The following is a 26,397-nucleotide window of genomic DNA, read 5'->3' as shown; positions in this document are numbered from 1 at the left end:
CCCAACACGCCTGGCTACTATGGAGCGACAAAATTGGAAGGATATTTTTTTGTCCTTTGCAGAAAGCAGTGTATCAGGCTTTGCCTGCTTTATTCAAAGCAAGTAGGTTGTGCTCTCTAATCACAGGGTTCAGTATATCTTCTCTTGAGGTCAAGAGTTCCAGTACTTTCACAATAAAGAAGGACTCTACTTTCATTCACTTACTGCCATCTTGCTGGCATGGGTTCAGCTGTGGAGTCTTGAACAGATGGAGTAAAATCCGGCAGGTCAGACGTGCTCCTGGCTCCGAATCCTGTTCACTGCAAGCTACGTAAAGAAAACAGTCCACTGAGATTTCTTAAGCACTGGGACAGCTGACTCTCAACCTGAAAGCTATTCACAGTGCACTGCCCTGGGAGCAGCCAGTTGAGAAGCTGCATGCTTCACAAAGTGTCCGTTAAGCAGAGGACTTTGGGTCAGAACTAAGACCAACACCAGCAGGGATGTACTTACCAGCATTGAGGAGTGAGGGGATAGCAGCACAGCGAATTAGGTCCTCCAGCAGCAAGCACTGTCGGGCAATGAGAATGGCAACAAAGGTGGCCAAGGAATCATGGAAAGATAAGTCACTGACCTGAAAGAGAGATCAGCCAGAGATTACAACAGCCTCTGCCTCATTCCCTCTGTGCAGCAATTCCTCAGTTTGCCTAGAAGCTGTGAGGTAGAAGGGCCCATAACCCCAGGTCAACTTCCAGGATCAGCCCAGACTGCAACAAATGCCAAAAGGTAGCCCCAGTATTCAAAGCCTTTCCCCTGTCCTCAGAATACAAAGCCTCCAATCCTTGTTTGTTTCTGCCTCCTCCCAAGGGATCCCTTCACTCCTGCTGCAATTCTTTTTCCCCTTTTGAATGTTTGCACTTACATCAACATTGCAGAGGAGATCATTGAAGCCACAGGTCCCATTATTGGAGGAACAGCACAAAGCTTTGAGCACACCCAGCCACTCGGCGCTTAGAGACTTGCAGTACCCAGTTAGCTCAGCACACAGGATAGCGATGTCGTTCACCCTGTTAAATAACAAAAAAAAGCAGAGGGTCAACTTTGCTCCTCATGCACACCCATCAGGTCAGTGATTCTCTAAGTGACATCACCCTTTGCTCCTTCTTCCTCACACCCCAAGATAGCCAAGCAACAGCTACTGGCTTTCCTAGCCTTTCCTAACCTAAAGATTTTACTATCTCAGTAGAACGATGAAAGTTCTACCTCTCACCTCTCTGGATCGTGGTGTCCCACACACACATGCATAAGTGCATTACAGACAAAACTGTAGCGGTTGGCTGGGTTTTCATTGAGGCTCTTGCCCAGAGTGGTGTATGTAAAGTTATGTGCGGATGGATTTTCAATAGTGTCAATCATGAACTCCGGTTCCCATAGCATGTTTGAGTCAGATGGCTCAACATTGCAGTAGATCGTGTTCTTCACTTTGGAGCAGAAGTCACTAAACGGGACAGGAAAGAGAGTTAAGGAACACAAATTACTAAGCTTCCACTGGACTCTATGAGCAAAGCATTCCTGTGCAAGACATGCCCTTCCTGGGCAAGAACATGTGGAAACTCAAAATCACTGTGTACCAGCAAGGATTCTCCCAAACGATTGAAGCTAATTCTTCATTGTGGAAACACCTGGAAGTTACGCTTGGGCTCAGTGAACACAGCATGGGAATGGCCATTCCAGGTCTGATCAGGGAAACATCTAGCTCAGCCCTTTGTGGCAGAACAGCTGATGCCCACAGAAGAGTTTAAGAGCAAGGTGGGCATGTGGCAATACTGCTCTAGCATCCTTCCCCATCTTGCTGCAACTTAGGGTTTTCCTCCTGCAAATTCGTCTACCTACTTTTTGAATCCAGTAGATTTTTGACATTCACAACATTGAATGAGTTCCATGTTAACTATAAGAACTACTACTAAGTTTATTCTTTTGTTCTGAACATACCATCTGTTATTTTCTATTAATTCATTTTTGTGCTTGTATTGTAAGACATATTGAACATTCAGTTTATTTCCCATTTCAATCAGAACTGTATAAATTTCTATCATTCCCCCTCAGTCCTCCTCTTCTGTAGGGAAGAGATTCAGTTCCTCATAGGTAAATTAATCCAAACCTCTGGTCATCTATCCACTCACCATCCCTTAGACCTAACTCTAGGACATGCTTTTTGGAGTCTTTTGCCCCAAGGCACAGTTGTACCATGACTTAAATGGTGGCCTATTGATGCTCTGTGGTCTCTTCTCCATTCCTTTCCAAGCAACACCTAACATTTAATTTGCTTTTTGACTGTTACTGAATACTGTGATGGCATTTTCAATTACGTATCAGTTACAGCTCAAACATCCCTTATCAAACCAGCAGTACATATCCATCACTGCATAGAGCTTAGAAAGCAACAAAGACAATGCTACATGCATTATTTTATGTTTAGCAACACTAAACATCAGTTTACCACCCAGCCACCAACACTGCACCCCGCTACAACAATCTGCAGAGGATTTATATTGTTATATGCTGAGTAGTGAGATCAAAACTTTTCCTGTAACTATTACTCGTACAACTTCCAATGCATAGAACAGCACTAGCAGAGTCCTACAGGAGTCCTCAGGGAAGGATCGCCCTCAAAATATAAACTCCTTTCCACTCCCTGTCTCCATGTGTAACCTGTTGTTTGCCTGCTAGAGGATATTGCCTTTTATCTGTGGCCATTTACTTTAAAGCCTTGCCGAAAAGCTTTTGGAAATTCAGTTACACTAATGGCAGGTTTCTCATTTCTTTATGTGTGATGACTCCTTCAAAGAACTCCAGTGCACCAGCGAGCACATCACTCCTTCTTGCTCTCAATTTAGTCCAGAGAGAGACTTCAAAGGCTCTCAGCAGTGAGGAGTTCAGCCAGCTGACACCAAGGCACAAGCCACTTTCATAGCCCCTCCATGAGGGTAACACTGAAGGTTAATGTCCCTACAGCCTGGCTGCACTGATAACACTAACAGGGAGCACAGACTACGAGAGAAGACAAAGTTAAGCGCTGTACTGGGAAACTGGGCTGCCTGGACAACTACCCCTTCATGGGAACATGTAAGCAAAAAGCCAAGGAGACCTCTGGACTCCACCTCTGAGCTGCTAAGTGAGAAGCTCCACAGAGAACTGGTGTGGGGGACAGTTCCCAAGAGAAGAACTGCAAAGGGCAGACAGCCACAGAGTAAGGTCAGCCCACAGGACAGAGCCTGGAGGCAAAATCAGAAGAACAGAACGTGAAGAGGCAGCAGGGGCAGAATAAGGATAAGAAGTGGAAAGTAGCACAGGAACAAACCAAGAACCAGGTTCAGAAGCAGTCCAAGGATTATTAGGGAGCTGAGCACAAGCAGAGAACAACCTTTAGGATGAACAGCTCAGTCAGAGTTTGGTATAAAAAGACCTCTCTACTTCTATCATCTAGAAGTGGGATAAGAACAGACCTCTGGAGGTGCAGAGGACTACTGAAGGCAATTTACCAAAACCATCTTGATGATCAAAGAGTCAAGATTATACATTGGGTCATTACTGTGTGTAAAACAGGCACCACTCCCATAAGTTCAACTCCTCACACAGAGGGTCTTGGGTACAATTCGGTCAAATGAGATCACAAACCAAGTTTATGCCAAGGTGCTATACCGGTCAGCACCCTCTGCATTCCACCAGCCTCAGACTCACCTAAAGAGCTCCCCAAATTTACTTTTGAGGTGACTGCAGGAGGTATACAGGTCGTAGAGATAGGCCAGGATACAGCGCTCTGCTGAGGAGCCATCTGAGCGGTTCATGCCATGTTTCACCACCCCACACAGACTGTATACACACACAAAAAAATAATGCTGCAGCAACATAAAAAGAAGATCTGAATGAATAACCTCATTACATAGATACCTCTGAGCTGACAGCAACAGCGCTCACTGGGTACCCACACACCCCATCCCCAGCAAATTCTGAGTTGAACCCTCAGGCACAAAGTTGCTGCCTTTTAGAAAGGACACAGATACATCCCTGCCCCTTATAGGCCCCCCGAAGATATGTTGATTCCTTCCACACTGTGAGAAGATTCCCTTACCCTTCGAAGACCTGAGCCATCTGGTCCTGGTTCAATATAAGGCAGGAGTGGTAGTGCCGCAGCACAGCCACGATGCACAGGCACAAGCTGGTGGTGTAGCTGCCAACAAGGTCGGAGGATTTCAACAGCAGTTCTGCCTCCACCACGCTCAGTTCATTCAGCAACTGCACCCAATGACAGAAAAACCCTTCAACAGCCACAGGGGTAAGGTATGGTCAGAAATGGAGCAGGCACACCACACTCACAGCCTACAGGACCTGGCAGGAACTTTCTGCCTAGAGATGTACCCCTGAAACAGCTGCCACCCCATACTTAAGCACAATGTCTCACTCAAGCAGTACAAGGGGCTGTCAATGCCTGGGTATCAGAGGGTGATGGGGATACAGCCACAGATAGTTGGACTCTATGACCCAAGAGGTCTTTTCCAACATGGTGATTCTATAGTAGCAGGCAGCTTGTTCAGTAATTCTGTCCTGCACAAGTCTCACTTGGCACCCTTTTAAGGCTAACGGCCTCAATTACATCAGCAACCATAGCAAGGCTTCAAGAGACACCTGGCACTGGCTGTAGAAACAGCAACAGGATTTTTGCAGTATCCGGAAGGCAGCCTGCGCTGCCATGTGCCAAGGACCGTTCCAGGGGAGCAAATGTGGAGGGCTGCCAGAGACAGATGATCCCCTTCTCACTCAGAACAAGGCCTTGCTGCAGCCAGGGACAGAGATGCAATGCAAGCTCTTCGGAGATAACCCTAAAGTCTCTGGAAAAATAATCCTCAGAACAGAATATGTAAGGCTACCTGCCACAAACAACTTATTCCTAACAACTGCAGCCCAGGAATACCGTAACAACTAACCAATCTGACCACCTCCATGACATGGGCCAGAGGGTTACCAATGATCCCAGGAGCAGCCCAACTATCATAGCACAGCTCTGCTGCCCTTCAGGCTGATGAGCCCCTTCCCAGGAAGCAACTGAGCACACTGTGCCTACCTGGATGGCAAAGTCGATAAGACCACTGATATTGAGTGAATACTCCATCAAGTCAAATATGAACTGCACGTGCTGTACCAGAGGCAGGTGGTATGACATTCCCAAGGCAAAGCTGGTGATCTGTTCCAAGACATTGCGAGATACCTGCAAGTGCAAGATCACAGACGGTACTGTCTACCTTTGCAGAAGTCCCTTAACAGACCCATGCCCCTTCCCTCCAGGAAGCTGCTCTCAGTAATGCAAAGGGACAGAATTAGGGCCCAAGGACAGCAGTCTTGAAGTTTGATCCAATGGGTCCTTTCCAACCTTGTGATTCTGTGATTCTGTGATTCTGTGATTCATACCTGAGATGTGACTTGGTGCTGATCAAAGTGAGAAAGATGCTGGAACTTTGCAAAGATATCTTCAGCTGTTGGGAATGCTTCTGGTTTGCTCTTTTTCCTTTTTTGGCCTTCCTCTCCACCTACCAAAGTTGGGACAATCAGAAAACAGTATTAAGCTGCCTTTAATCAAGATCTTTGCCAAATATACATAGACAAAGTCCTCTTTGCTTCTTGTGCAACAATCTAAATGCAAGAACTAAAGAAAATAAGATTTGAAAAGTCAAATTTTTGGTCAGTGTCTCACTCTGAACCCGATATGAATTAATCCTCTTCTGAAGAAAAGTTCAATTAAACAGATATGGTCAGCAGGAAAACAATTATCTTGCTTGCTGGTCTGTATGTAAGGGAACAGAGCACCATTCCGGACTCTCAGTGACTGATACAGCTTATCAGGCACTGTAGATTATATCAAATCCTTTCACTGTGACATGCCAAAAGGAGCCAGCCAACTGGAAAGATACTCCTACTTCAGAAAGGAGTGGCTCAAACTCCACTAACCTGTCTCTGCAGTGCTCTTTCTGTTTAAGACTTTTAGAATGTCTTTGGTTATTTTCTTGATCGTATGCCGAGCATCATCCCGTTGTTTTCCAACCCCAAAAAGAACTACCAATCGTTGGTTACACTCGTGACTGCATGACTCCTCCTAGGGAATAAAAAGAGAGAATTGCATTAGTAACTATGAGGCTGAGAAATGTCATTTCACAGTCTGTATCTCTTAAAGGAAAAGGAATTCTTCATCTCAGAAGTTGCTCTGGGACAAAGCAAGAAGACATCTTAAGCAGATCACCTCCTGCAGCAGTACAGGAAAGCATGACTGCTTTTTACCCACTAACAGCACTCCACACGGAAACAAAGTAGCCTCACGATCAGACCACAAGGCAGCAACAGAAAAGGATTAGGGGCAGATGCTGTACCTGAGGAATAGGAAAGTGTGTTGCATACTGGATGTGCCGAGGCTGGTCATACAGGGATGCTAGCATTCCTTCCACAGACTTATCCTTCAGCAGAGGCTTTGCTTCCTTTTCAGGATCTGGTTTCTCGGGGGAAGGACTGGCTTTAGATTCACAATGCATTGGAGGAGAAAACATCTAGGGAGACATAAGAAGAAGAAAAGGCAATTAGGGAACATGGTCATGCAATAGTGAAGATTACTGAAGGTACATCTGCTCAGGCCTAAAAAGGAGCAGGAAGAGGGAGAGTTGGAGACAGCCATTTCTTAGGGTAATGACCAAAGGCAATGTGCTAAGACACTATTCCCACTTCTGCTTCTGGTACATGTTGAATTTCCAGTTAAAAACAGCAGGAAATACATAACCATGACTTAGGATTTTGGGAACAACAACCTTCACAGAACAAGCAAAGATCCTGGGACAGCCATGGGAAAGTCATGCAACTGTGAACATCACACCTGCCTAACGTGTACCTTTGAAAGGCCAGAAATGGCTGGAGGAATGTAGGTATCCAAAGATTTTAAAGCGATCACACATTTTTTTTTTTTATTTCTAAGTGTTTAAAAGCATTCTGCAACCATGAACTATGCCCATAAAACTGTAAAACTGAAGTAGTACTGAAGGTCACACAGTGCAATGATAGTACATCTGCACCTTCTCCCAGATGATCAAGAAAACCCCTGCCCACATTAACTGGTCACTTCCAGTCTCCTGGTGCTCTGACAGTCATCCATTTGCCTTTCGCTTCCAAGCAGCTCCTTTTTCATCCTGTCCAAACACTGGGCTGGCAGCGGCCAGAGCATAAGAGATCCCAGGAATGACTGGGACTCACTCTACTCTGATGGACTTCAATCTGCATAGACAGGTTATATGGACCTTTTCACAGTGTCATCTGCCTTACCACCCAGTCACTTCCAGCAGACAAGATCGACAGTAGGAAGGGAGTACGGACAAAAGCACGGCACGTGCTGTCCCTGATCTCACCACAACATACTGACCTACTTACTGAGTAGCAGATAGAAAATGCAAGAACATACCGAAAAGTCTGTCTTCTCCATGTCATCAAAGATCATGCTGGAGTTGTGGTCAATATCCATGGGCTCAGAAAGACCTGTGTCCTGGGAACAGAGAGAGAAGCTTTACATCTCAGTGATGCACCAGGGAACAAGAGTGTATTTGTTTACTACAGCACTCGATGTCCATGTTGGACAGTGACACCAATATGCCAACACACCCATGGTGCCCAGCAAGCTGGAACCTGATACACTACAAACATCACGGACAGGGCTCACACAGCACCTCGTAATGTGCTGCCTGTCTCTGAGCAGTGCAAGATTTTCCTATCTATCCCTTTACATTTTGCAGGCAATTTTTAGCCGGGCCCATGTACCCGAGTGCCACAGTGCTTGTGCTCTCACCTCTAGCTTGATGCCACTGTTTCCCTCCATCTCCTTCCTGTCGTGCTCCTCAGCAGGGTCATCAAAGGGTGAGGGAGGGCGAGGCCCATGAGAATCCATGGCAAGATCGCCCCGGGAGATGAGCGTGCACATGTAGATGTTGTGAGAAAAGACATCATGTCGGATTAACTCACAGAACAGCAGCACAAGGTTAAAGAACTCCACCTTCTCATTTTCTTTCCCAGGATCAGCTGAAAAGATAGCACAGACAGTCAGGACTATCTGCAACACTGAGCAACAGAAGTCACCCAGCCTAGGGCTAGAAAAAGTAGTTCCAGAAATGTCAACACAGTAAGTGGCTCATAAACAGTTCTGAGATTAAAGCAGGGACTAAAAGCAGAAAGCCCAGTTTCAGCAGGTGGCAATTAAATAAGTCAAAAGCTCTCCAGTTAGTCTCACAGACTGTAAGCATTGAACTTTAGCCTGGAATTGCCATTCCTGTGTGTAAAATGTTGCCTGCATAATTCAGAGTTGTATCCTATCCCCCTTCATCTGTTTGCAGTCCTTCCACTGACAGACTATTCTGGAGTCTGAAACCTCCCTCTAGTTCTCAGTCTGAATTAATTCCCTATTAGGCTATACAGATTCTTGGCCAACACTTTGGTAACAGAATTCTACATTATCCTTCTGTCATTGGGCCCTCCAGGCCGCTTTTCCCTCTCCAAGGCACTCTCAAGATTTCTAGAAAGCCAAAGAGAGAATTTAGGCACATAGAAGACCTACACAACAGAACAGCACACAAAGTCAAAGTTCACAGGAGATGGAAAGCTAGAAATTGGAAGACCACAAGTTCTTATTACATACTTAGCATAGGAGCTTGAGTGTCAAGGAACTGCATGAGGACATCCTGAAAGACAGGAGCGCTGGCAGCTGAAAGAGAGCCCGAGGAGATGGATCCCTTCTCATCCACAACTTCAGAGTCCCCACATCTCTGTAGAAACAGAAGAACCAACTGCTGTCACAGAGAAGAAACTCGCTACCCCTAAACCCAAAATGAGAAGTCTTCAATAGACTTTTCCTATCTTACATTTATAGGAAAGCCACCACACAAGTTTCTCTAAGCTACTTCACTGTCTCCAACTATGTCAGTACCTCTGTACTGCAATTACCTGCCTTCAAACTAATCCAAGAAATGAGATACTTGCTGTCTCACAGACTCATTTACCACCTGCTTTGAGTTAGATGGAGCAAATGCCAGTTAACAGCATCAGTATTAAGAGGCATTCTGCTGATCGGTCTTTGCCTTTCGATGTAATAGTTAGATAGTCATAGCTAGGTAACCTCTGCTCTCCTTTGCTGCTGCTAGCCTTCCAGGAATAACCACTCACCTCAGCCTCTATTTCTGCTTGACGCTTCTCCAGGAGTTTGGCCACAACCATAGCCCTGTGGCGTCCAGAGCGTTTATAGCTGACAGCCCACTCGCAGAGCAAGGCCACCACTGCATCATCGTCTGGGGAAATCTGTTGAGATATAAGCACTATTGTGAGAACCTGAGCCAAACAGAAGAGATGAGCAGTCCTGAGGCCTCAGGTTGGATGTAACAGTGAGTCTATTTCTAGTAGAGCACAGCCAGAAGACTGCTACATCTCCCTCTTCCTAACATGGAGAAAAAATGTCAAGCTAAAGCCCTCCTGCTTTGTCTCTGCTTTGAATCCACTTTGCAAAATGAGGTGATCCACAGCCCCTGACAAATCTCTGGGCTGGCTTTCCTTCAGCAAATCTTCTCTCTTTCAGCAGCACATCTACATAGTGCTAATCTTAGCACAGAGTGAAACACAGCTTCTCAACAGCACTTTACGAAGTCTGCAAACTACCAGACCTGCAGCTCACTTCCAAGAATCAGACATGGTTGCACTATGGTCCTACATATCATAAATACGTCGCCTTCCAGGCTAAGAGGATCTTGAACTGTGAGCTGCCAGACTCCTAGGAAGCAGCCGCCAGCCCACAATTTGACAAGACTAGCATTTACATATCTCAGACACATAACGTATCTTTACCGTCAATCTGCTATCAGGATTGATGTCTTCCATCAGGAGACTCACCTCAGTCAGCTGTGTGGACTCTCTCAAGCTTACATATATTTGTTAGTGTACACTTTCTAGAGCACAGCTTGCCCATTCTCACTTTAGTACCTCCCTAACTTTAAGGCTGCACAAAATCCTTTTCAAAGTTCACATCTCTTGGCCAAAGGCCACTACTTAGTCAGCTCTCTGCAGACACCAGACAGTAACCGTAGAATATAAACAACACAGCCATATCCAAGACCAGGGCCCAGCAGCAAAGTCCCCAGGCACCTCATGACTGTCTTTGGTTGGACCCAGCCCAAATATCCTGTTATACAAGGAATCCAATGAGTTGCTGAAGTCAGATCTTTCAAAGCTGTGACTGTCCAGAACTTCTAAAGTGTGCAAGACACGACCAATAGTGAAACCTAGAAGAGAGCAGAGAAGAAAAATGTGTATTTGGCAACTGGCACAACAAACTGGAGCAAAAAGTTTCCATGAGCTTGCTGCTCAGGAGATTGCCTAAGGAAAACTGTAACGGTCCGGCAAGGGTATCCTAGCTGAGTATCCTGACTCTCAGTGGCCAGCAGACATTAGGGATAAGCACCAGAAATTCCCCCTATACCTGAGGAAATGGACCTATGCACTGGAAAGAAAAGGAGTTGTCTGAGGTTTTCCGCTGCTAACAGTAAACAACAATGGCAGCAAATAAGAAAATAAAAGAAAATAGCCAGACAGGAAATTTCTCAGGATAACACATGGAGCAGGGGGAGAGAAATTTTAACCTACAGCAAGTTACCTGCTGTGGTTTCCTGGCACTTGTCAAATGACCAGCGAACCTCCACAGCCTGGCCACGTTCCTTTATCTGCTGCTCAATTTCACGCAGTTTTGCCCGAACCTGAAAGCAATGGACTTGTGTAAACATACAAAAGGATGCCTTGGAAGTCCTGATTCTGATACAAAATTATCAGAAAACAGAGCATGACAGTAATTCTACTCAAGGTTGCATTCTGCCCATCTTCCAAGGACATCACTGTCTTGCTTATAACAGAATGGGAGCAGTTAATTCCTTTGGAATGAGAAGGCATCTCTAGCTCGGCTTATCACACAACACAAAAAGAAAATCCTGAAAGAGCTAAGATACAGTTATTATCCTGGACCACAAGAGCTCCCTTTTTTGAAGGCTGCTCACCTGCTGTGTAAAGGCTGAATTCCCTCCTGGCATGGGCAAGTTGGATGGGGCTATAGGCAGGTGGTCCAGTGGAGAGCCAGTCTTTATCCTGCTATCAGTCAACGAGTAATGCCACACAAGGGCGCTTGGGCAACACAAAATTATACTCTGCAACAGACAGAAAAGTTAGTATCGTCGAGCAAATGAAGGTCAAAACATTTAGTTAGATTACTTTCTAAAGAAATAACCATTCCTTTATACTACTGCCCAGACATTCATCACCCTGTGGACATATTTACTATTTGGGATTTTTTTTTTTTTTTTTACCCTACACTCTGAAAGAGTCTTTCGGGTAAATATCATACCAGAGAAGAAAAGAGCAACCTAGTATTTATGCTGCACTGTGTTTCTTGCTCTAGGTATGCTTAGGAAGCCAAAACTGGAGTTCCACATTATCCAAAAGCAGACACACATTGCTGCTTCTAAATAAAACTTGGGTTCTACAACTCACATCGTCAACAAAAAATCCAACCCTTATGGTGCAGGAGCAGCACTCACATCAGTGACTTACAGTCCTGATCAAGAGTAAAGTGAGAGAAGAAATGAGTCAGACCCAAACTTACTATACTGTATTATTTAATAATTACAAGTATGATTATAGTAATGATTATAATAACAATACTATTTTATGTGCATTTTCATTCTTTTATGATCTTGTACAGACACCCACACAAACACAGACAAAATTTCACTGAATGATTTCTAGGATACACCCCTACAGTTTCTGGCTCACGAGGAGCCAGACACTAATAAGGACCAAAAAAAAAAGGCTGTTTTAAACACTCAAGCCAAAGAATTTGCCATATCTCAAGAATATCTGAGCAAACATTAATTATGTACACTGTTAGAAATCCATCTGTTTGCAGCCTGACTTTACTCAGCTCCAGCTTCCAGCAACTAGACACTATTCTGCCTTAGCCTTATCTACTACCTGCAGACCAGAACATCTGTAGATCTTCTATCAGAAGAGCTCTTCTGAGACATAATAAAAAAGATCAAACCATCATTAGCCAATTTGAACTTTTTTAGCAGGTTGTGTTCAAACCCCAAACTGGTCAAATTTTTGAGATGTACACACTCATATGTTTTCCCTAAAGTAAACTCGATTTGTATTTTAAAAGATATGATTTATCACACAGAAACTAAAGGGGGGGAAAAAAACCCCAAAACCTAAACTTTTTTAACTGAAAGTGACCAAGAAAGACTTAATACAAATACAAAGGGGTTATTTACAACCCCTGTATTTCTCTCTAGCCCTCACAGATAGATCCTAACTTCTAGTCAACTGTACTCTAGGAAACTAATTTCTACCCTGTTTGAGAGAGCGCTGCTGCTTCATCCTGTCAGTGCTCCTTGATTTCAGGTTTCTCTGATGAGCTGCAGTTTCTCAAGCTTTATGTGCTTTTCCTCTCCGCCTCCTGCTCCATCCTGCACTGTCTAAAATTTCCTCTGCTCTAATGTGCCCTATTCCTCCCTTGGCAGGGGCAATCTCCACTTCTTCTGCAGGGACCCACCCTGTAGTCAGTCCTCTTGAAGAAGAAAAACACTGTGGACACACAGACTGAACAGAACTCGCCTATCTCCCTCTGACAAAAGCACAACATGGACTGAGTCCCACAGTGACACAACGGCATTTGCCCTTCAAACATCCACCCATAAGGCTTTGACAACCTTGCCCTTTTAATGCAAGATAAGGTTTAATCAATTCCAAGTATAAAGATCAGAAGTTTAGAGTCATTCCTTTTCATAGCCTGCTGCAACTCCTGAGGACAGCGGTCTGCCTAAGCAATTAAAGTTCTTGCACATAGAAGCGGGAAGGGCTGTTTTCTGCATGCACTCATTGTTTGGTTTAGGTTTTTGTTTTGCGATGGTGGGTTGTGGGTTCTTCTGATGAGAAGTTACTTGCTTTTAAGAGCTCAGAAAATTACAAAGCACTTTCACTGGCATAATTTCGTTTCTTAGAGGACAACCTGTTAATGACATAAATAAGATGAAACAACCCTTTCTTCCTCTCCTGCAGAGCTTTCCCAGCCATTTGAAGCACCTGTGAATAGAGCAAAAGGCTCTAATCCAACCCAGTTTTCTTACGCAAGTCAGTCAAGGGCACTGCTAAAGCACTGATGTCTGGTATGTAAGCTCTGTAACGTCAGCAAAGACCTACCCTTTGGTTTGATATTTCTGTACTCAGGGAGTTGCTGACTCAGACTGTAATGATTTTTCTGTAATGACATATAATATAAATGGCCTCTGTTGATCCCACTATCACCAACCACTACTCAAACCTACCTGGAGGATGCAGCTCAGTCCATAAACCACTGGCCGGTGCTGGGGGCACAGCAGTAAGTCGCTGAAAGGGCTGGGAGGAGGATTGCCTGTAGCTGGCTGAGGAGTGGGAGTTGAAGGAAGAGCATTCCCTGTCTGGGCAGACAGGATGTGGGGTGGGTGCCCACCAGCACCATCCAGCTGCATAGCAAGCCTGCGGGTGCAGAAGTAGGCCAGACGTCTGGACAGGTATGCAGACTGCACAAACTCTCCAGAGTACTGCAGGGAAGAGGGAGCGGGGAAACCGTCCTTGTTACAAGCAACACAGGAAAAACCCTTCTCCCTCCAAAAATAGCACACTGCCCGGCGCTGCCCTGTGGAGACAGTCTCCTTTTACAGAGCACTTCCTGGCATCACCCATCACCCACTGGCTACCAAGCATCAGAAAAACCCTTTAAATACTCTCTGGCAATGACTTCGTGTATCAAAATGTACCCACACCCAGCCTTCCCAGGGCTTCAAAGGTCTACCTACAATCTCTTGGAACAGAAAAAAACCAAGAGTTTCCATGCAGTGGGGCACAACGAGTCCAACTACCATGGCTATGACATGGGCAGAGATTACCAGTGCAGTGCAGGGAAATGGGATAAAGAAGAAAGAAAGAGAATAAAGCAGGGCTAAAAAGTTATCCTTGCATGAGCTAAGAAGAGTGTGGAGAGCACTCCCTACTGTTCCCGATGCAAAATAGCTTATCTTCCCTTAGGTAACAGAAAGGAGACTGAGAACAGCAGAAGTTGGCACTCTCCTGAAGAAAGCCAGGTACACATTTCTCACCCGCAGCAGCAGGGGTAGGAGCATTTTCAGAAATTCATCTTCTCCAGACCGTATCTTCTCAAAGCACTCAAGGACCCACGTCAGGAATTCATGCCGGTCCAGCATGCCATCCTGCACACAGATAAAAGCAAAGCAAACAGACCAAAGCTGAAGCAACAGCCACTAAAGAAAGGCAGAGCAGCAGCAGCTAATTGCTTTCTAACAACGGAAATAACTCTTGGAGTTTGCTAAGTTCTCTTCTACCCCTATTCTACTACCGAGCTCAAAATAGCATCCAGCCTGAATGGCCTGATCACAGAAAGCAGATATTCTGCAAAAATAAATCAGTTTGCATCCACTTTCCCTAGCCCTCCTCTGCTATGCACCCACCTAGCTGCCCCCTCCAGTTCCTCACCTGGAACATGAACATAGCCAGTTTCTCATTGTAGTCCCACTGCTTCAAAGCTTGTTCCACCTCCTGGGGCATTGGCCCAGATGGTGAACCACAGCCTTGCCCCGGGAGCGGTCTGTAGAACTCCGCAATTTTCTGCAGCTGCTCTGACAGGTACTTGGTGATGATCTGCGTCCATTCTGGAGAAGAGGAAACAGGTTAGGAATGAGTGCCATGGTAAATGGGAGCAGGAGAGTACCAGGCTGGTGTGCAGGTATGAACCAAAAAACGTTCCTGTTATTTGAAAAGGACAGAAAGACAAAGAAAGAAAATTAAATACCACAATATCAGCTTTGCTTGTGGCCTGAGAGTGGTAGGGAGGAAGACGCATACATAGAAATAGGGAACAAGGGAAAAACATTTCTGTGTTTAGGGGTCACTTTGCACAAGAAAAGCTGGGAAGAAAGATTCCTCAACTGCAGTTGTTGAGAACTGGCAGGCAGAGAGTAGAGCCTTTCCATCAGGGAGCAGTGTTAGGCCAGTGTGGTTTGGCATCCTCAGTAATCTGACAGACAACAGAAACACTGGAAACACAAACTCTGATATTGTTCCTGATCTCCTTCAGATATCAGCATAAAGCCACAATCAACAATTTTTTTTAAATAATTGCTTTTACTAAAATGTAAGTTTTCAAGAGACAAACTCAATACAAAGTAACAGCACGATTACAGTCCTCTGGGACAATGCAGATGGCAAAACCCAAGGCAAAACATGCAGGAACGCGAAACAAACAAGATTTACAGGGTCAGCAGTAGGACAAACACCCAAAGGAACAGAAAAACAAAGGGAATAAATATATCTAACAAACAAACCAACTTCCAGAAACAGAGCCAAGAAGCCGTATAACTTTTTGACCAAAGATAAACAAAAAAAAAAAAAAAAAAAAAAAAAACCACCAATCCATGAACTCCAGTTGCTAATACTGCATTTTGAAGGAGTGTGGTGCGGTGCTGTAGTCACAGCCACACAAACCAGGAAAGAGCCAGGAGAGTTCTCCTCGACCACAGTAACTTAGAGCAGGCTGGGATGTGAAGGATGTCAGATATGGGATCCTGCAGGGCTTAATGAAACTGGAAACAGAAACAGGGAATAACATACTGGAATTCTCTGGGAAATGTACTTACTTGCTTAAGAAGAATGCTAATCAGTTGTTGTTAAATTATTATGTTTACAGTGTTTGCAGGGTAAGGAAAAAACTGGTTCCACAGCAGAGAAGCACAGTAAAATTTAACAGGGAGAAGGAAGAGGTAGGCTTTCAGCAAGTATTTGTGGCTGCTAAGACTTATTTTTCAGTAGTGCACTCTCACAGGTGGGCCCTGTTGTTTCGGACAGTTACGCACACCAGAGCATCAGTTCATATGGATTTTCACGCTACCTCTTACTATTCAACAGCAGGCTGAGAAGGAAACATCTGGGACAGACAAAATCAGCGCTCCATACAAAGTGCTTACCAATGAATGGATCTATGACATGACGCTTTTTCACCTTGGTTTCCGTGATGGCAGCATAATAGGCACAAGTCATTTTGATGAGCCAGGCTGCTCTCATTACTGGAACAGTGTATTTTGCTAAATAACCAAAGACCTCTTCCTTCTTGCTAAAGATGGGCACCTGCAACAAAATTGAAGGAGAATTGCAACCAAGGACTTAGATGGGAACTACTTCAAGGCAACTACATATGCTGCAGGTGCCGCAAGCTGTGAAAAGGGAAAAAGGGGAAATGTATCATGTTGGTCTGTATCACAAAAAAAATATTGCAAGAATTCACCTCCGATCAGAAAGCAAAAGTACCAGAGCTGCACTTCAGTATAAACAGAAAAAAAACAAAAAACAACTACATCACTGTAAATCCACACCCTGAATCCTGCAAACAGCTTCACGGATATCCTCCACAGAGGATATAAACAACCACAAAAGGTAGGGACTCTGACTGAGTCAGAAATACAGGGTATCTACTATACAGGACCCTTCATTTTGTAAACAAAACAAAGTGGTTCCAAAGGCCTTGTAATACTATAAGCAGCCAACAGAAAACTGTGAGAAACAGGGAATTCAATACCATAGTAGGAAGGAATTAATTAATCCAAGATTCAAAATGCAAGATACAACATGGGAGGATACCAGCAAAACCATCACACTGCAGATGTATAAACCAGGAAGCAATATCACATCACAGGAAAAGGAGCAGATGAGGGGCTCACTTCCACAGGGTACTATGGAGAACAAACCGTGCATGCGTTCCGAGAGAAATTCACAACAAACAGTCCTTTTGATAGGTATCTCAAAGTCCCTGAACTACCCACAGTTCGACTGCTTACTTCCTATGCTTCTTACATTCTTCACAATTATTCCCTGATACCTCAAAGACCTCGTGATCAGCAGTCACTGCTTTCAGTCTATGAGCATGAACACGACAGAGTCCAATGCAAGAAACTGAGGAAGGCCTTGAAAGGTTCAAGATTTCACAATGACCTCAGGAAACTGACAGCCAACATCCAAAGAAAGACACACAGACAAGGTATATGAAGAGACAGTTTCTGGGAAGATCCAACTAACTTTCTTTTCCCCCCCAAGAGTGACTCAGAACACCAAGCACCAGACAAACTCCAGCTTCTAAACTGCATGTTCTGCTACCATTTCACAAGTGGGAGTTACGTTTTTCCACAGTGCATACTCAATTCCAGAGTTCCTCATTTATAGGCCCACCCTGATAGAGAGTTCGCTGCCCTTTTTATCAGGACCAATAAAATGGCAGAGTAAGACCCCTCCTTTCTCTTTCATACTCTACAGAATTGAATGCTACCAGGGAAATATCTAGCCCTAGGTCCCAGGGCACAGAAATGCTCTAGCCCGGCTGAGACCAAGCTATAATACACAAACTCTTCTCAGATGAAAACCAGAAACGTGTCACTGTGACAGAAGTCTAGGAAGTCACTTAGCTGATTATTTCCAGTAATTCTCACTATGACTTCTGAGAACTTGGAAAAGCCTCCACAATAGGAATTGTTCTAATGTAAACAACAGACCAAAGGCAACAGTGGCAGCTCTTTTGAAAAGCATCTGAACCTTAAAATAAAACAATCGTATCATAAAAGCCAAAACGCAAAGTTGAACACAACCTCCAAACAACAGATGAGGGGCCTTCTTTTCTTCAATTGAGGACACCTGCAGCCAGTGCACTACAAATCCTGGCTACACACTTCAAGCTGAAAGCTTCAAGAGATGTAGAGAGAAGAAACTTCCCCAAGTAATAAAAACTTTCTACTTCTACTATACAAACGCTTCAAAAACAAGCATAGATTAAATGCTCTGCCCTGCCAGGCAGCCTCTCCCATAACATACCTTCTTAGCGAGATGAGTGAGGGGCTTAGTTCCAGCCAGATCTGTGAACCAGTTGTTTATGGCACTCTGAGAACGTGCTGTCACCAGCCAAAAGTTATCCTTCTGATTCACCTGGGGTTTCCGTCTTCCTGTGTCAGGCAGTGTATTGCACCGCAGCTTTTCTGCAATAATACTGCTAAAATTTGAACTGATCTAGAAATAAAAAAAAAATAAAAAGGATTAATTACATTTCACAGGTCAAAGGTCTATTCTATATGCTTAAAAATCTCATTTATCACTTCTACCAGAAGTCTCACCAGTATCAACTTTTGAAAGACAAAAAGCCTGCCAATAATTTCCTTTGTTATGCTTGCAAACAGGAATGCTTCTAGACAACTTGTACAATAACCAAGTAGGGACTCCAGTTGACATGGACACAATTCTTTACAAATACTTGTCAAACCAGCCAGAAGGCTTCTTGGACAGTCATCAGCCAAGGAAAAAAAATATACTGTGCTTAATAATTGCCTTCCATCCCAGGTCATTACTAGTCCTCACGTTTGGGAAGCCAGGAAGTTAACATCTTCATTTTAGAGATCAGCAAACAGGGGTTGAAGCCTGTTAGATAACTCCTATGTTTAAATTGCCAGATGTTCCAAGAAATCCTTCTTCTCTTCTACCGTGTCCATAACGTAACCAAACCAGTAAGAAGTTTCCCATATCTGGTGTCTAGCCTCCCGCTCAAACTGCGGTACATAAGGAGTTTGAGAAGCTGTCCTTAAACTTTATGGTGCAAGACAAGAACCTCCTCTCTCAGAGGTGGGACACGGTTGCAGAAGAATGCAGAACTCTGAATACTCTGTTAGAATCGAAGCTGAAGTCATAAAACACGCATCCTTCAGGCTCTCACGGCCGCCCCAGAAGGGCTCTCGTGGCTGCCCCAAAGGGGGCTCTCCCGGCGCTGGGCACGGGGCAGGAGCCCCAGGCCCCAGGCAGGCCCCAGGCAGGCCCCAGGCCCTGCCAAGCCCCGCTCCGCCGCCGCCTCTCACCTTTGCTGGGTTGAAGTTGACATTCTTGGCGCTGCCGTGCTCGTCCCCCGACACCGCGGGCTGGTTATTGAAGCCCTGCTTGACGTTCAGCGCCGTCAGCTCGTCCTGCGGGGGAAGCGCCGTCAGCAGTGCCCAAACCCCCCAATACGTGCATCCCCCCCCCGCAATTCGTGCCCCCACTTCGTGCTTCCCCCCTCCAACCGCGGCCTCCGGTGACGGCGGCTCCGACCGCTCCCCCCCGCACCTCCTTCTGCTTGGGGTCCTGCGGGTACACATCGGGCGGGCCGAGGCGCGGGCGCTTGAGAGGGCGGTGCTCGTAGCTGAGGACGCCGAACGCCGCCATCCCGGCCGGCCGGGCCACAACAAGGAGCGCCGGGGCCGCCCGCGCCTGCGCCGGGGCCGCCCGAGCGCCGCCGGAAAGGCACGAGCGCAGCCGAAGGGAGACGGAGATGCGCGAAGCCCCGTCGAGAAAAGACGAAGAGTCCCGAGTGCCGACGGGGGCGGCCCGAGCCCGCGCCGAGCGAAGGCGGAAAGTGCCGAAGACAGACGGAGAGGCCCGAGTCCGCCCCGAGCGAAAGCAGAAAGTGCCGAAGACGGACGGAGAGGCCCGAGCTCGCGTCGAGTGAAGCCGGAAGGTGCCGAAGATGGACGGAACGGCCCGAGGTGCGCACGGCGCCCCCTGACGGAGCGCCAGCAGCGCGCCGGGCTGTGGTCACGTGACACCATTCCTCGAGTGTTTCCACCGTCGTGCACGGGAGCACCCGGCGTCCCAGCGCCCTCGGGTGCCCCACCAACCCCACCACCACCGCCACCATCACTGCTACCACCTCCTGTCCCTCCCCCCCAGCCCCCTGCAGCTGCCCCCGTGAGGTCCTGTGTGACCATCTGTCCCCCAGCGCTGCCCCAGTGGCTCCCAGTCCTGCCCAGCTTTCAGGGAGCGAGCTCAGAAAAGCCATGGTTGGGCTGTGAATGGAGACCCCCACGCCAGCCTTGCTCCTGGGGGGCAGCCCTGCAGCGTGGTGGGCTGAGCCATGGGAGCAGGGCAGGATGAACCAGGGAGCCCCAGAGGGGCGAGCCGTGAGCGTGGGCTGGAAGGGTCATGGGGCTCCAGTGGGATGAGCCAAGGGACACCACAGGCACATGCCAAAGTCTGCACTGGAGTGAGCCGTGGGGCGCAGTGTGGGGTTGGGCGGCAGGCGGTGCCGTAGGGCAGGAAGCTGGTGCGGAAGCCGGCAGCCCCATGCAGAGGCTGTTCGCACGGGCCCCATGGCTGATGCCACCATGCTGGTGCTCAGTGCCTTCCTCATGCCCATCCTCCTCCTCCTCTGCGGACTGGGCCCTTCCCTTGCTGCTGCCCACAGCGCCCCAGGTAAGGGGGCACATGGGCCCCAGGGGTGGTGGGGCTGGGGGTGTCACTCTCCAGTGATGGGGGCAAGTAGGGCAGCATGGGAGGCCACTTGGTCCAGCAACTGTTGGGGCGTGCGCCACAGTCCCCGGGACCCCCTAGCACGCCTCGGGATCCCTAGCACGTACATAGCCCCTTGCAGTGGGACTGCCAGGAGAACTGGGCTGTTCCAGGGATCCAACGAGTGTCCTTGCTCCTGCCCCAGCACCACCAGCCCCACGGCTACCAGCCCTCCAGCTCTCCTGGCCCCACAGCTACCACCCTCCAGCTCTCTGGCCCCACAGCTACCAGCCCTCCAGCTCTCTGGCCCCACGGCTACCAGCCCTCCAGCTCTCTGGCCCCACAGCTACCAGCCCTCCAGCTCTCCTGGCCCCACGGCTACCAGCCCTCCAGCTCTCCTGGCCCCACAGCTCCCAGCCCTGCAGCTCTGCTGGCCCTGGGGCTGCCAGACCTGCAGGCAGTGCTACCAGGAGGGACTATGGCCATGGGGTCCCCTGTGGTGGGCTGAGGTAGGAAGCAGCAGCAGGATGTGATGTGCAGATCCTATCAGCCCCATGCATCAGCGGTTGGATCTGCACCAGCTGTCTTTTCCATCTTGGTCATGTCGGCAGTGCCGTGTGCAGGCATGGGGCAGGGGATGGGTGGCAGCTACTGCTTTCCGAGAAAAAAAAAATTCCATTTCTCGGCTGGCTGTTAGTAAAGCACCAGCTTTCTGTGGAAACACAGCCTCTTCATGTCGGCGGACTTCCCAGGCTGCTGCAAAGGTGCTTTCCGTCTCCACATACAGAAACAGCCAGAGCACAGCCTGTTTGCTTCATCATGTTATGTGTCAACCCAGGAAAGCCCAGCTCTGGTTTTCCCCTGCCCCTCAGTGCTGGCTATGGGTTTGGACCTCAGAAGAAACCAGGTGTCCTATTGCTTGATGTTTAGGAAGAAAACTCCCATTTTCTGGGAGCCTCCAGGACAGTTCTCATCCACCAACAGCTCGTTTGGCACTTGCAAGGTGCTTCAGTCCATCAGAGGAGCTTGTCCCACAGCAAGGTGTGCCTGCAGCCACCAGAGCAGGCACAGGGACCAGCACCGGCACAGGGACCAGCAATGCCCTGGTGGCCCCGCAACCCCCAGGCGGCCCAGGATGTGGCCTCCAGCTGCGTGGGCAGTAATGGAGCTGGCACAGCGCAGCGGAAGGAGAGGCAGAGGAGCCAATGTGGGCACCTGGAGTGTCTGCTCTGCCTCTCCGGGGCTCGGTGGTATTTCCTGCAGAGCTCAAACCACCAAGGCTCAGACCCTGGCCCAGAGACGGAGGGGCTGCAGCAGGAAGCACAGCCCAGCATAGCTCTCAACCACACACGTAAGGGAACATGGGTACCTGCAAGCACCTGAAGGGTAACAGTGAGGTTCATTTAGTCGGGATGGAGACATCAGGCACAAATCCTGGGGGAAGGAAAAAAAAAGATAATTTTTCCTCATGGGACAAGTGAAACGCAGAGGGGGTTCTGTCCTGTCCCACAGTGCCAGGGACAGTGAACAGTGGCTGTAGGTGACTGAGGGGAGCAGATGGAGGAATCGGGGCAAAACAGCACATCTGGAGCAAGAAGAGCCAATGGCACAGACATGGGAAGGACAGCTGCCCACCACTATGGCGCCTTGTGGTTTTTGTGCCTTGCAGGGGTGGAGTGTGTCGTCTTCAATGAAGAGTACATGACCTGCACATGGGGGAGCAGAGAGACACTCACAGCCAACTACTCCCTCTACTACTGGTAGGTGCCTCTGCCCCACAGCCAGCTCCACAGCAGGGTCTCCAGCAGTGGATTCCTGTAGGGAGGCACCTGCCTGCATCACTGGTCTGAATATCAGCCTGCTCCTCTTCCTTGAGCCCAGGGTAGAGGAGGCTCCGTCTCTGGGACAAGCTGCATGGAATGAGCCAGGGAGAGGGAACTTGGGGAGCGCTGGGGTGTGCGGGGTCTTGGGCATCTCTGGTAACCTGCTGTGGCACAGGTATGAAAACAGGTTGCCTGTGGTGGAGTGCAAGCACTACCTGCAAGACCAGGATGTCAACATTGGCTGCCGCTTCAACCGGAGTGAGATCATCCAGTTCCAGCCTTTCCGTGTCCTCGTCAATGCCAGCCTTGACGGCAGGACCCTGGAGATCCCCAGCAAGCAAATGCAGCTGCAGGACCTGGGTACATAGTGGTGGGGGGTACTCACTCTCCTCTGCAGAGCTGTGGGTCCTCAGGGCTGCCCCATCATGTCCCAGCTGGTGGGGGGGCACCAGGTCACGGGGATAGGGCTCACCAGGCACCACCTGTGCCTTGCAGTGAAACCGGAGGCACCCGTCAACCTGACCATTCACAACATGAGCAGCAACCAGCTGCAACTGACCTGGGCGTCCCCGTACCCCAAAGCCCGGTGCCTGGAGCACGCCGTCAAATACAAGAGCAACAAGGACACCAGCTGGACGGTGAGAGCCCCCTGGGCACAGCACCCTCACGGTTGTGCCGAGGATGAACTGTGCACCAGCCTCCACAGCAATACTTGCTCTCATTACATGGCCCATGTCTCTCTGCAGGAGCATAGGGTGAAAGGAGATGTCTTCTCCTTCCCCAGTGTGGACTATGAGAAGTACTACACATTCTACGTGCGCAGCAAAATCAACATCTACTGCGGCAACAGCCAGCTCTGGAGTGAATGGAGCATCCCCGTGGTCTGGGGCAGTAACTCCACCAGCAAGGGTAGGTCCTGGGGGCTGTGGCAGGATGGGATGGTGGGGCTCAGCAGGTGAGGAACGGCCAAGCAAGTAGAAAATTGGCTCATGGCAGCAGCTCTAGGGGCGTGACCTGTCTGGGTGCTTGGAAAATAGGCAGCAGCATCAGCCTGTGCATCCTTTGCCTTTCTGGAAGCCAAACATCCCCTGCCAGTGGGACCTGCTGAATTTTGCCAGCCATTCCTTAGCCCTGGAGGGCTGCTCTGGCACGGCCAGTCCAGCACAAGGTCACCAGCCTGTTGTGGCGACAGCATGGCAGGGCTTGGGGATGTGCCCTTTTTCCATCCTCCACTCCCAGCTGAGCCCCACCACGGATCATGCCGAGCTCCCACAACCACTCATGAAGGGCCACTGTCATGCCCACCCCACTGCTGTGGCAAGGCACCGGCTGGGGGCCTGCGTCATCCCAGCTCTTTACAGGTACAGTGGAAGAGCAGCTGCACTTGTTCTGGATCCACACAGTCCTGATCCCCATCACCTCCTGCCTGCTCTTGCTGGTCCTTGTTGTCCTGCTGGTGCGCATGGAAAGGTGAGTGGAGGGAGCAGGTGGGGGGGCGTCAGCGCTGGGCCTTTTCCCTTCCAACACATCTCTCCTGTATAGAGTGTGGGTCATCCTCATGCCCCGGATCCCCAACCCTAGCAAGAACTTTGATGAACTCTTCATCACTCACAATGGCAACTTCCAGGTAAGGCAGCTATGGGTAGCCCTCCCCCAGGCTCACTCCCAGCCCCGCAGGTTTGGGACTCGGCTGGGTGATGGTTCCTCTCACCCTGCTCTGCTCCCCGGAGGAATGGGCTGGAGTCCCCAAAGATGTGGAGGAGAGCTTCAAGCCCAACTACAGCGAACACATCTGCTATGTGAGCGAGCTGCCCTCCAAGGACAGCTATGAGCCCCTCTGGGAGAGCAGCAACCACCCACCGCCTGTGATGCCCGGAGCCCTGGCTGCCCCTCATGAGCACAGCCCATACAAGAACAGCTACGTGGAAGCGTGACAGTCCTGCACCCCACATGCTCTGCACACCCACTGCCCAAAACTTCACTGTCCCTCAAGGCTTGCTCCCTGCTCCCACCCTGCCTCAGCGCAATGCCTGGGACCCCCAGCTCTGCTCCCTGCTCCCTGCCACGGCCACACTCAGCCCCTCGCAGCGTGGCAGCTGTGCTGCCCTGCAGGGTGCTGGGTGAGCATGGCACACTGGGTGCAGTGCGCTACGCCCTGCGTGCACTGGGTGCTCTATTTGATGCTTCGGGTGCACCGGGTGCTGCTGTGGGTGCGTTGCAGCGCACTGGGCACACTGCATGGTGTGCCAGCCCCTGCCCTGCCCTTGGGGCACCCAGGAGGGAAGGGTGGGATCCCATCGCAAGTCCTGCTGTATGCAGGATCCCTTGTGGGGTCACTGCAGTGGGGCAGAGCTGCCGGAGGGCTGATAGGCTTCCATACACTCTCCTGTGGAACCCCGTGCTGGGCATGTGGAGCTGCTGGGAGCTTGCCAAGCCCCGTCCCTGCTCTGAAGTGCCCACAAGCACATCTAGGGATGTGTCTCAGTGAGGGCGCCGCTGCGGCAGAGCGGCAGGAACCACCGGCCAACTGACTCCACGGGCACCAGGGCTGAGAAGTGCCAAGGGCCTGAGGGGCCAAGCCACAAGTGTCACCTCCAGCCCAAGGGCCGCTGCCCTGAGCCTCCAGACTGGCTGTCCCCCCACCCCCCCCGGGGCCTCACCACTCCTTTGCCTGCGTCTTGGGTTTCCTGCTGCAATAAAGCTCTGCTGTGCTTGGGCTTGAGTGGCCTTATCTCACATTGCGCCTGCAGAACCCTGTGCCCTCGCCACCTCTGACCTCATGGACACTGTCCTGGCCACACCGGCCCTGCCCAGGGGACCTTCCCACCCCTGCAGCCTCCAGCACCTTATGGGCACGTGGCTCATGGCAGGATCTGCCCCATCCCTGTGCTCTGTCCCCCTTTGTGCCCCGCTGTTCTGACCCTATGTCTGCTCTCCCCATGTCCATCACCCTCGTGCCCTGCCGCCTGGTCCCCATGCCTGCTGTCCCTACATGCTATCACTTTTATGTCCCACTTCTCTGTCCCCATGACTGCTTTCCCCAACCTTGTCACCCCAATGACCCGCTGCCCTGTCCTCCACCACTCTCCAGCTCCAACCCCTGTCTCGCCATCCCCGTGCCTCGCTGTCCTCATGCCCCTCCAACCCCTGCCACAACACCTGGTGCACAGGCAGAGTGGGAACAGAGGGGACCTGCACAAGGTGACTTCATCCCCCAGAGGGCAGGTGGCAGCTGAGGGAGGGGACATGGACTGGGACACAGGAACTTGACACGGGGACGTGAACAGGGGACATGAGGATGTGGACAGGTCACATGGGGAAGTGGAGGAGGCATAGACACGACATGGGGATGTGGAAAGCGGACATGGGGATGCAGATGGAGGACATGGAGACATGGATAGGGCACATGGGTATGCATGACAGGAACGTGGAAAGTGGACATGAGGCAGATGGGGGCACGAGGACACGGATGGGGGACACAGGGATGCAACACAGGTACATGGACAGGGGACGTGGAGATGTGGAGGGGGACATGAGGATGTGAACAGGGCAAATGGCGGAGTGGAGGGGGCATAGACACCACATGGGGATGTGGAAAAGGGACATGGGGACACAACACAGGGGCGTGGACAGGAGACATGGGGATGCAGGTGGGGAACATGGGGATGCAACAACGGGGTGTGTAAAGGGGACATGGGGACACAGATGCGAGACAGGAAGATATGGATAGGGCACACAGGGACGCAGAGGGAGGACACAGGGACATGGACAGGGGACATGAGGATGTAGAAAGGAACAGGAGGACACGTACGGGGCCTATGGGACTGTGGAGAGGGACATGGGGCCGCAGAGGGGGTCACAAGGATGTGGACAGAGCACACAGGGACGTGGCGGAGGTGACGGGGGCCGCAGCGCCCCCCAGCGGCGGGCAGATCCGCCCCGGCGGCGCGGGGCGAGCGGGTCACTTTCCACCGTCGCCCGAGTGGTACCGCCCCTCGCGGCCGATCGAGGGAGAAGAGCCGCCGGCCCCACCCACCCGCGTCAGTGATTGGCGGAGATGGAGATGAAGCCCCGCCCACCAACGTTTCTGATTGGCTAAAAGGGTGCCATAGACCCGCCCCCCGCGGCCGAGCGTGAGCGAGGG

At 49.6% G+C, this 26,397-nt stretch overlaps 2 protein-coding genes across 5 annotated transcripts in view; one reads left to right on the top strand and one right to left on the bottom strand.

Annotated features, from left to right (window-relative positions):
- Positions 1-19,488, bottom strand: part of MED12 (mediator complex subunit 12) — a 35,774-nt gene extending 16,286 nt beyond the window's left edge. The window contains exons 1-24 of one of the 4 annotated variants that reach the window (XM_054076051.1): positions 19,270-19,488; positions 19,026-19,130; positions 17,998-18,189; positions 16,107-16,266; positions 14,620-14,795; positions 14,226-14,336; positions 13,416-13,670; positions 11,091-11,237; positions 10,697-10,796; positions 10,189-10,325; positions 9,220-9,351; positions 8,696-8,822; positions 7,853-8,082; positions 7,472-7,552; positions 6,399-6,572; positions 5,983-6,127; positions 5,446-5,564; positions 5,102-5,245; positions 4,112-4,275; positions 3,721-3,852; positions 1,250-1,477; positions 902-1,046; positions 493-613; positions 205-306 (exon numbers count right to left, since the gene is read on the bottom strand). In XM_054076051.1, the coding sequence (XP_053932026.1) occupies positions 205-306; positions 493-613; positions 902-1,046; positions 1,250-1,477; positions 3,721-3,852; positions 4,112-4,275; positions 5,102-5,245; positions 5,446-5,564; positions 5,983-6,127; positions 6,399-6,572; positions 7,472-7,552; positions 7,853-8,082; positions 8,696-8,822; positions 9,220-9,351; positions 10,189-10,325; positions 10,697-10,796; positions 11,091-11,237; positions 13,416-13,670; positions 14,226-14,336; positions 14,620-14,795; positions 16,107-16,266; positions 17,998-18,189; positions 19,026-19,130; positions 19,270-19,368 (3,526 nt within the window). In that variant the 5' untranslated portion in view covers positions 19,369-19,488. The remainder of the gene's footprint in view (positions 1-204; positions 307-492; positions 614-901; positions 1,047-1,249; positions 1,478-3,720; positions 3,853-4,111; positions 4,276-5,101; positions 5,246-5,445; positions 5,565-5,982; positions 6,128-6,398; positions 6,573-7,471; positions 7,553-7,852; positions 8,083-8,695; positions 8,823-9,219; positions 9,352-10,188; positions 10,326-10,696; positions 10,797-11,090; positions 11,238-13,415; positions 13,671-14,225; positions 14,337-14,619; positions 14,796-16,106; positions 16,267-17,997; positions 18,190-19,025; positions 19,131-19,269) is intronic. The other 3 variants (XM_054076049.1, XM_054076050.1, XM_054076048.1) reach the window with 3 other exon arrangements.
- A 746-nt stretch (positions 19,489-20,234) lies between these two features.
- On the top strand, positions 20,235-24,962 carry IL2RG (interleukin 2 receptor subunit gamma). The gene is made up of 8 exons (XM_009572007.2): positions 20,235-20,394; positions 22,100-22,190; positions 22,429-22,613; positions 22,749-22,891; positions 23,000-23,162; positions 23,615-23,723; positions 23,796-23,880; positions 23,984-24,962. Exons 1-8 carry the CDS (start codon positions 20,292-20,294, stop codon positions 24,185-24,187), a joined length of 1,083 nt encoding a protein of 360 aa, XP_009570302.2. The 5' UTR covers positions 20,235-20,291; the 3' UTR covers positions 24,188-24,962.
- The last annotated feature ends 1,435 nt before the right edge of the window (positions 24,963-26,397 follow it).

The sequence above is a fragment of the Cuculus canorus genome, chromosome 10, assembly GCF_017976375.1.
Source record: "Cuculus canorus isolate bCucCan1 chromosome 10, bCucCan1.pri, whole genome shotgun sequence".
NCBI lineage: Eukaryota > Metazoa > Chordata > Aves > Cuculiformes > Cuculidae > Cuculus > Cuculus canorus.
The sequence above is the reverse complement of the archived record's forward strand: the minus strand, read 5'-3'. Positions and strand labels throughout refer to the sequence as shown.

Excerpts from the sequence above, each read along its gene's own strand:
- IL2RG (XM_009572007.2), top strand. The coding sequence starts at position 20,292 with ATGGCTGATGCCACCATGCTGGTGCTCAGTGCCTTCCTCATGCCCATC. Across the intron at positions 22,191-22,428 it reads AACTACTCCCTCTACTACTG|GTATGAAAACAGGTTGCCTG; the intron begins GTAGGTGCCTCT and ends GCTGTGGCACAG. Across the intron at positions 23,881-23,983 it reads CTCACAATGGCAACTTCCAG|GAATGGGCTGGAGTCCCCAA; the intron begins GTAAGGCAGCTA and ends TGCTCCCCGGAG.